A 7,867-nucleotide genomic window follows, 5' to 3' on the forward strand; every position below is an offset into this window, starting at 1 on the left:
ATAAAATCAAAAAGATCAACAACTTCTACAACTTTTTACAAAACTTTGGATACAGCAGGTCGGTAGGAAATTTCTGTTGGATACTATTACCTGACTATGGCGAGAATAATTACAATGCACTCGATGTACTATTATTAAATAATTACTTGTCAGCTACTTGAATACGCCCCAGAAACATGACTTTATCACTTTTAATATAGAATACATAGATATGAAAAGACTGTTTTGAAAATTTGTATCCATTCTGCTGAAAGAATTCTCACATAAAGCAAGCATTATCTGGTTGACATGATTTAACTTCAGTCTGAGACGGGGAGGGGCATTTCAGACTCTCTAGAGGGGATGGGATGTGTATCTTTTTAGCAGGGCTCACTGCCAGCAGATTCAAGAGTGCAGGCACGGCTTCTAGACAATCGTCTTGGCGAACCTGCCTGAGCACATAGGAAGATGGCTTGACCCGGTACCTTAGGTCAGTGTTAGGCAAAGAGAGAAGGGGGAAGAGGAAGAAGTCACTGTGTTCTGTACTGTGCCCCTGCTGCATCTCTTCTTTCTGACTCTTAAGGCAGAGCCATTGCACTGACTCGTACCATCAGACCCGTTTGCCTCCACTGTGCTCGCTTCCTCTAGGACACTCCAGAGGACCCGTGTGGATCGAGGAGAACTCAGCTGTGAGACGCTTTCCCCAAGGGAGCAAGTGACGGCTTGCCCCACTTTGAACACCTAATGCTGATCCTTGGTGTCTGCACGGATTGATGCTGTCAGCATACAGGTGAGGCCGGAAGACCTGTGTGAAGGGACTCTGCATTTCTGTTTCCTCACGCAGGCCAACGAAAGACAAGGATGCAGGACGATGTGTCCTTATAGGAGAGGAAACGAAGGAATCATCGGTATCCTCCCCATCTACTAGCCACAACATTGGAACTTCAGGAATATATTGCTACTCTCCCTCTGACCCTTTGTCTAATTTATACTAAGGTGACCTACAGTCCAACTGCTCAACCTGGAGTTTGTTTTTATGGAGAATCTGCAGGTGAGCAGGGCTGGGAGGGACAGAATGGCCCCTTTAAAGATACCACTTTCTTCAGGAAGCCATTGGAGCTAGAGGAGGCTTGCCCCACACACATAACCTATTTACAACGTTCACTACAGAAGAAAAAAAAAAAAAAAAAGTACTGCGTTAATGGTGGAAACTGCAGAATGGTAGAAAAAGATTTTTGAGATCTGACTGCAGTTCCCAAGAGCCTCTCGTGCAGAACAGGGTTACAGAGAAAATGGGACTGAGAAGAACATACTGCTGCTCTTCAAACAGCTTTACCAGGCCGCCTGGAACTCCCGGTTCTTCAAACTCAAAACCTGACTCTAACGATTGCCTTGGGCCTCCCTACCACTTGATCCCAGCTAAACCTATGGCTTTTATCAGAATGTGAAAGTCTATCAGATTTGAATGGGAGTAGACAGAGAAAAGGAGACTGCAGGGCTTTGTCCTACTTCCTAACTCTCACCTCGCAGGCATCTTGGAATGTCACCAGAAGAAGCAGCTGGGAAACAGAATCTTGCCCACGTTGATGTCTTTACCACCAGGCAGAGCGCTCACATGAGCCCAGCCTGTTCTGTTGGAGTAGAAGTGGTTTTCTGTGGGGGTTTATTTTTTTCCATTTTTATTTTCTTTAACATGTGCAAAGATAAGCCTCGGGTCTGTTCCTATCAGACCCTAGAGAACTAAAAAGAAAGCCCCTTCTTTAAAAACCACACACCATCCAGAGTAGGGTGAGAAACTTAAGATGAGAGAGAAGGGAGGGAGGCCTCCCAGGCAGCGGGCGGGTTGGATCCAGGTAATTTACCACACGTGCATCTGGCAACAGTCCGGATTCCTTGCTGTCTGATGCTGAGGGCTGAGCCCAGCTCTGGGTCCCGCTTCCCACAGGACTTCGGTGAATCTGCCCAGCCACACACTTCACCCGTTCCCAGTGCCCTTTGGAAAGTAAAGAGGAAGAATTAGGAACATGATTATTTTCCCAGAGAGACCACCCACAGGGTGCAAAGCTCAGAGGCTGCTGATCAGGTGTCTCAGCATTTCTCTTGAACTTGGAGGTAACAGGAGACTCCAGTGGCTGTTCCATGCTCCCTCCGCTACCTGGGGTCTACCACTGAGGAAGGGCGTGTGAGCTACAGAACAGTAGAGCTTCAGCGTCTACACGCTGGGATCCACATCCTACCTCTCCACCCTCTAGCTGGGGCTTGGGCAACAGGAAGCCCAGTAGCAGGTAACTAGAATGATATAGGAACCTGTCTTACATAGAGACTGGGAGAAACCTTGCAGATCTAGGGCCCTATTCCCAACTTCATAGACTTCTGTACACTGTGTTTCTGTATCAAGCTCTCCAAACAGAAGGCAGTCTATTACATTATGAATAATTCCTTCTCATAGGAGCACCGATGTGTACATTTTCTTCATTTGTATTTGTATTTACATGTCACAAAGGATTTAAGCCCAAAGGACTCTGACGGGTGTTCCCAATCAACCCCCAACTCCTTGGCCAGCAGACTTTTACATGGAGAGAAACAGACTCAGCAAGATTAAAAGGACACGTCCAAAGTCTCACAGCAACACAGTGACAGACCCAGGACTTGGGGTCAGCCAGGCCACCTGACTCTCACGCAGAGCCCTTTCCAGCTTACTGTGCTCACAGAATCTGAATAACAAGGAATAAGCCTGGAACTCGTAAGGTAGGAAATCAGTCGTTAGCCTAAGACACTGGACAAAATCTACAAGCAATGGAAAGAGGTTTCCCCACAAGGAAAGCCCAGGACTCTGGCCTTCCTGTGGCATAAAGCATCTTGACTGGGGCTCCTCCCCGAGAGTGTGGAGGGTACACGTCCTGCTCTGGGGCGCCCTTCTCTCTCCCACCTGCCCTGGAGACAGTGCAGCCAAGAGAAAGGCTGCAGGCTCTGTTCCCTGAAGTCCCTGCCAGCCTGTCTCGAAAGTTCTCATCTTGCCTGCAGAGTGTCGGTGTGGATGAAAGGACAGGAAAGGTAACTGGTCTCAGCCTGTGGCTCCAGACCAGCAGAAGGCCTGGGGGAAAGTCGCCCTTGGAGGTCAGCTCCACTCAGCCTTGGAATCTTTTGCTGCTTCCTTGGACCCTGTGCCAGGGCTGTTTGTATGGATGACCTCTAGTCCACAGGTGAGGGAACTGGGGCTTGGAGGCAAAACAACTTGCCCCAAATCACTCACCAAACTGAGTGTTTGTCAGAAAGGCACCACATTGGGGGACAAGGACTCCAGAGTATCCATATATGAGGGCCCGGGGGGCCACCATCTACCTGGGTGTGGCACGTTGAAACCACATCCACGTAGTACTTTCCTAAGGCTGGGGGCAATGCCATTCTGTCTCAGAAACGGGAAACAGAAGGCTGATGGAGAGTGTTGACTCTTCTTACGATCAGTATCAGATCGCAGGCGGGGGATTTTTATGGACACTGAGGGCAAACCCAGCATCCCCTTCCCACTTGGCAGATGGCTTCTCTCGGCTGCTCACTGAGGGGAGTGACACCCTGGAGCCCCGTAGAGCCACTGCCGGGGCCTGGGCTGCTGCCGCTGTGGCCTCTGCAGGACCCACATATGGGGCCTTTCTGGAGGCAGAGCCCCTGGGCTCAGTGTCCTTATCTGTGCAATGGGCAGGCTAGACAAACGGCCCTCTGTGCCCCCTCCAGGGCTAGTGTTCTGAAATTCCGATTTCCCCCCAGCCTCCTCTCAGAATGGCCAGAGAGCCGTGTCCTGCTTGACAGCGGGGACACTGTTGCCTCTGGCCAGAGTGGACATCAGAGGAAGGAAGCACTGCAGGTTTCAAACATTCCTTCCACCTGACAAGCCACAGGGAGCCTGGGCGTTCTCTCTTATTCACTGACTTCTCTTCCATCGTTTTGAAAAGCAGTAGATGAAAGTGCCCAAGTGATGACACCGTTTCCTTGCACGATGACTGCCCTCACGTCCTGGCTCTCATGGCATTTATCACTTTCTATTAGCACCCTATTCAGACGAGCATTCACATCTGCTGGCTTGCTTGAACCGCAGGAAAATTCTGCTAGGCCCACATCATCACCACTGCTGTACAGATGAGGAAACTGGACTTCCAGCTGGGAAGTGGTGGAGGTAGAACCGCCTCTGTCCTCTTTCCACTCCCCACACTGCTTTTATTCAGACACCAAGAAAAGTGGTGCCTCCTGCTGTCTTCCCAGACTCTGCCCCTGCCAGGACGGAACTTGAGCTACACAGAGGGGCTTCCCAGACTGGCTGAGCCACCCCTCCAGCAGAGCTCTCCCCAGCACGTGAGGTCCCTCCATGCAGCACAGAAGTCCGACCCCTCCCCCAGTCCCGCCCTGTGTGGGACCGCATCGCTCAGTGGGGTGCCCTCGCTGACACAGCCCCAGGCAGCGATGACCCAGGCAGGGGGGTCCTTCACAACAGTTCAAGCACTGTCTCCAGTGTCCTTCACTTTGTTCCTCACAGCACCTCTGGGGAGGATGACAGATGAGGAGATGGTCTTGTTTGGGTCACAAGGTGGGCGAGTGGTGGAAGCTGGACCAGGGCTCGGACCCCTGTAGATTAGGCCCCTTCTCAGGGCAGAGAAAGGGGAGAAACCCTCCCCCTTGGGCCTTAGAGACCCTCCAAGACCAGGACCACCACACGCCAATCTTGACCTGTCCTGGGGACCTATGGACCCGAGGGCTGGGCAAGAGTGTCTCCCACGCAGGCCACCTCTGGGAAGCGTGGGAGCCTAATCCACCAGCCTTTGATCCCTTGATTACTCACCACCATCACTCTGAGCTTGACTCCTTCCTCCTCCCCATCACCGTCCACCCAAGCTTCAGATCTGCCGGGATATGGGCTTATACACCGCTTCCGCCCGCCCACCTCCTTGAGGGTGGTAGGAGTTAACGCTTGCACAAAAACCTGCCCTCTAAGTTCAAGGTGGATGCAAAATGACTCTGCCTCAGGGGTACAAGAGACTTCTTGGCCTGCTATTTCAAGTATTTTAACCCCCTCACTTTACAGTAAGAAACCTGAGGCCCAAAGAAGTGAAAGAACAGGAAGTTAGGAGCACAGTCAAGACCAGAAGTCGGGCGTCCCAGCCTCCAGCCCCACAGTCCCTCCTCTGGCTCCACAGATGTTCAATAATGATAGCTAGTGGCTGTGTGAAAAATTGACCTGGCTCCTAATTTACTTACTAACTTGTACACAAATTTAATCAATTGCAGCCTCCTGTGTACACACTTGGTTATTATCTGTGCTTTGTGTAATCCACCAAGACACTGCCCAAGGACCGTTCCCACTGAAGCTTGGGAAATCCTGGCTTCCTACCTTGGCTTTGGAAATGTGTCCTGGACCGCCCAGAAACAGAACAGGGTTGCCAAGAAGAGGAGACAGCCAAACCCAGGGCCCTGCACCAAGGCACCCCAGCCTCCCCACCGGGCCACCCTACCTGGCTCCCTACTTGCAGGTGTGCACATCGTAGATGCGGATACACTCCTGGCAGCTCACGTAGCAGCACCAGTGGAAGATGCAGTGGCATTTCTCCTTCCGCTTCTCCGTCCTTGTGTTGTGGCCACGGCCGCAGCAGAGCAGGTCGCAGCCATCGATGCCGTGGGAGGTGACATTGCAAGTCCGGTCCCTGGTGCCGAAGGAGCCCGTCTCGGGGTTGGGCTCGCAAAAGTTGGGGGAGTTCTCGTAGTAGACCAGGTCCCTCTCAGTGGGCGGCTTGAAGAGCGCGTACTTGGCGCGGAGGGTCTCCACCCAGCCACGGGACTCCCGGTGCTTCTCCACCACCATCTCCGAGGCGCTGTCGTACTTGTCCTTGAGGAAGTCCCCGATGGCACGGAAGTCGGGCTGGGCCCACCAGCAGGTCTTCACCTCACAGCTGCCCGACAGCCCGTGGCACTTGCACTTGAGGTGCATGTGGTCCAGGATGGTCTAGAAAGGGTACGAGTAGCAGCTGGTCCCCAGACTGACCCCACCTGGGAGCACACCCAGGCCCTCCCACTCTGACCCACCCACCCCCATCGCTGAAGCCTTCTCTCTTCCTACACTATGCCAGGGTGAGAACTGACTGGGGACTGAGGCTCAGACCTAAAGAATGATGACCTTGTTTCCCTCCCCTTCACACCCCAAGCACTGGCAGAAATCACATCCACTTCTCAAAGCCCTAGGAAAGGATTGTTATTCCCGTGTAACAGATAGGGAAACTGGCTGGGAGCTTAAGTGACTAGCCCTAGGTCAAGCAACCATAAGAAAGGATGGAGGCTGAATTCAAAGCCAGGTCCATGGGTCTCACAGCCCTACACAGGCAGCTGAAGTGCACCGGATGGGCTGGCTGGTACCTGCGCTCGCGGGCTGCCGCATCCCCAGGGTGGGGTGGGGGTGGGGACCCGGAGCAGTCCGAGGAGAAAGGAGGGGGAAAGAGGAGAGCAGGGAGCCAGGAATGCACAAGGGCCACAGGGAGGGGCAGGGACAGGTCCGGAAAAGGGGTCTTGCGCAGGGCTGGGGTGAGGGCGGCCAGGGCTCACCGTGCGGCCAGCCTCGTTGTTGTGCTTGTTCATGGCCGAGCGCGCGTCCGGCCTGTTCTCACGTGCGTCCGCGAACTCCCGGGACACAAGCACCCCGAAGTCGGCGTCTTCGCTGCAGCCTCCCCACTTCCAGCCTTCCCCGGGCGGTCCTTTATGATGCGAGTCGCAGCCACAGATGGTGGAGGTGCCCTCAGCACAGGAGCGTGTGACGGCGAAGGCCACGCCGGCTGAGGCGATGGCGTGCACGAAGGCCGATTCGCGGGTGGCTGTGGGGAAGGCATTGGGAGGCGCTGCTCAGGCCGGGCCCTGGGACGCGGCTGCCCTGCCCTGACCTCCCCAGCTGCGAAAAGGGGCTCTGCAGCCCCAAGGAAGAAGTGCCTTTTCCTCTTTGGTTGGCCTAGCCCCTAGTGGGTGTCCCCAGTTTACAGATGAACTGAGGCCCAGAGCTGCTAACTGATTAACCCAGGGCTTTAAGAGCTGGCAGAGTGGAGCCTGTTAGAAACAGGGGTGCAAAGACAACTCTGGCAGGTGGGTACAACTTCCCTCTGCCACCAGAGTTCCTGACCAGGAGTGCAGTGGTCAGCATGTCAGCTTCCCCCTTCCATTCTCCTGTCCTCCACCCAGACAAAGCCAAGGTTTTGGACTGAGAAGGCCAAGCCCCTCCCGGGAGGATGGAGGGACACAGGGCACTTCCCTGCTTCTGCCCCAGGGTCCAGCAAAGAGAAAGAAGAGATTCTCGGGGTGCCCCCCACCCTGCCGACATCATTATAATGATAACTACCTTTGAGTGCTGGGTTTGCACCAGATTCTGCCCTTCGTGTGCTTTACCCCATTTAATCCTCTCACCCCTGTGAGGCAGAAAGTCTTATTACAGGCCCATTTAGCAGATACAGACATTGACAACTAGGGAGGCAAAGACCTGAAACACCTGCAGTCCAACCATCTCTCTCCTTACTGGTGAGGAACCCAGAGCAGGGAGGTGACCTGCCCAAGGCCAGGCAGGTTGCAAAACGCCGGGCTGCTGGCCTGGATGCCTCCTTTCCTGGGCTGTGGCTCTGGTTCTGAGCTCTGAGGGCAGCTCGGCGGACGAGGGAGCCTGGTAACCCCTCGTAGCCACTGCCATCTCTTCAGAGGCCCCGGGGCCCTCGTGGGCCACCTGCAGAGGAGGGTGCGTCCCCCTTCCCGAGCAGGCCGGCGGGGAGTGGGAGCGGTCCCCGCCTGGGCAGTGGACCCGCGCAGCCAGCGCCGACTGCGACACGGCGCGGCCGAGGCCTGAGGCCCTGGGCCCCGGCTCCGACCCCGGCCC

General features: G+C 54.5%; 1 protein-coding gene across 1 annotated transcript in view; it reads right to left on the reverse strand.

Annotated features, from left to right (window-relative positions):
* Positions 1–1,855: 1,855 nt before the first annotated feature.
* Positions 1,856–7,867, reverse strand: part of WNT3 (Wnt family member 3) — a 46,310-nt gene continuing 40,298 nt past the window's right edge. The window contains exons 3-5 of the mRNA XM_024761137.1: positions 6,562–6,827; positions 5,481–5,968; positions 1,856–1,972 (exon numbers count right to left, since the gene is read on the reverse strand). Of these exons, the coding sequence (XP_024616905.1) occupies positions 5,489–5,968; positions 6,562–6,827 (746 nt within the window). The 3' untranslated portion in view covers positions 1,856–1,972; positions 5,481–5,488. The remainder of the gene's footprint in view (positions 1,973–5,480; positions 5,969–6,561; positions 6,828–7,867) is intronic.

Source organism: Neophocaena asiaeorientalis, unplaced genomic scaffold, assembly GCF_003031525.2.
Source record: "Neophocaena asiaeorientalis asiaeorientalis breed wild unplaced genomic scaffold, Neophocaena_asiaeorientalis_V1.1 scaffold30, whole genome shotgun sequence".
Lineage (NCBI taxonomy): Eukaryota > Metazoa > Chordata > Mammalia > Artiodactyla > Phocoenidae > Neophocaena > Neophocaena asiaeorientalis.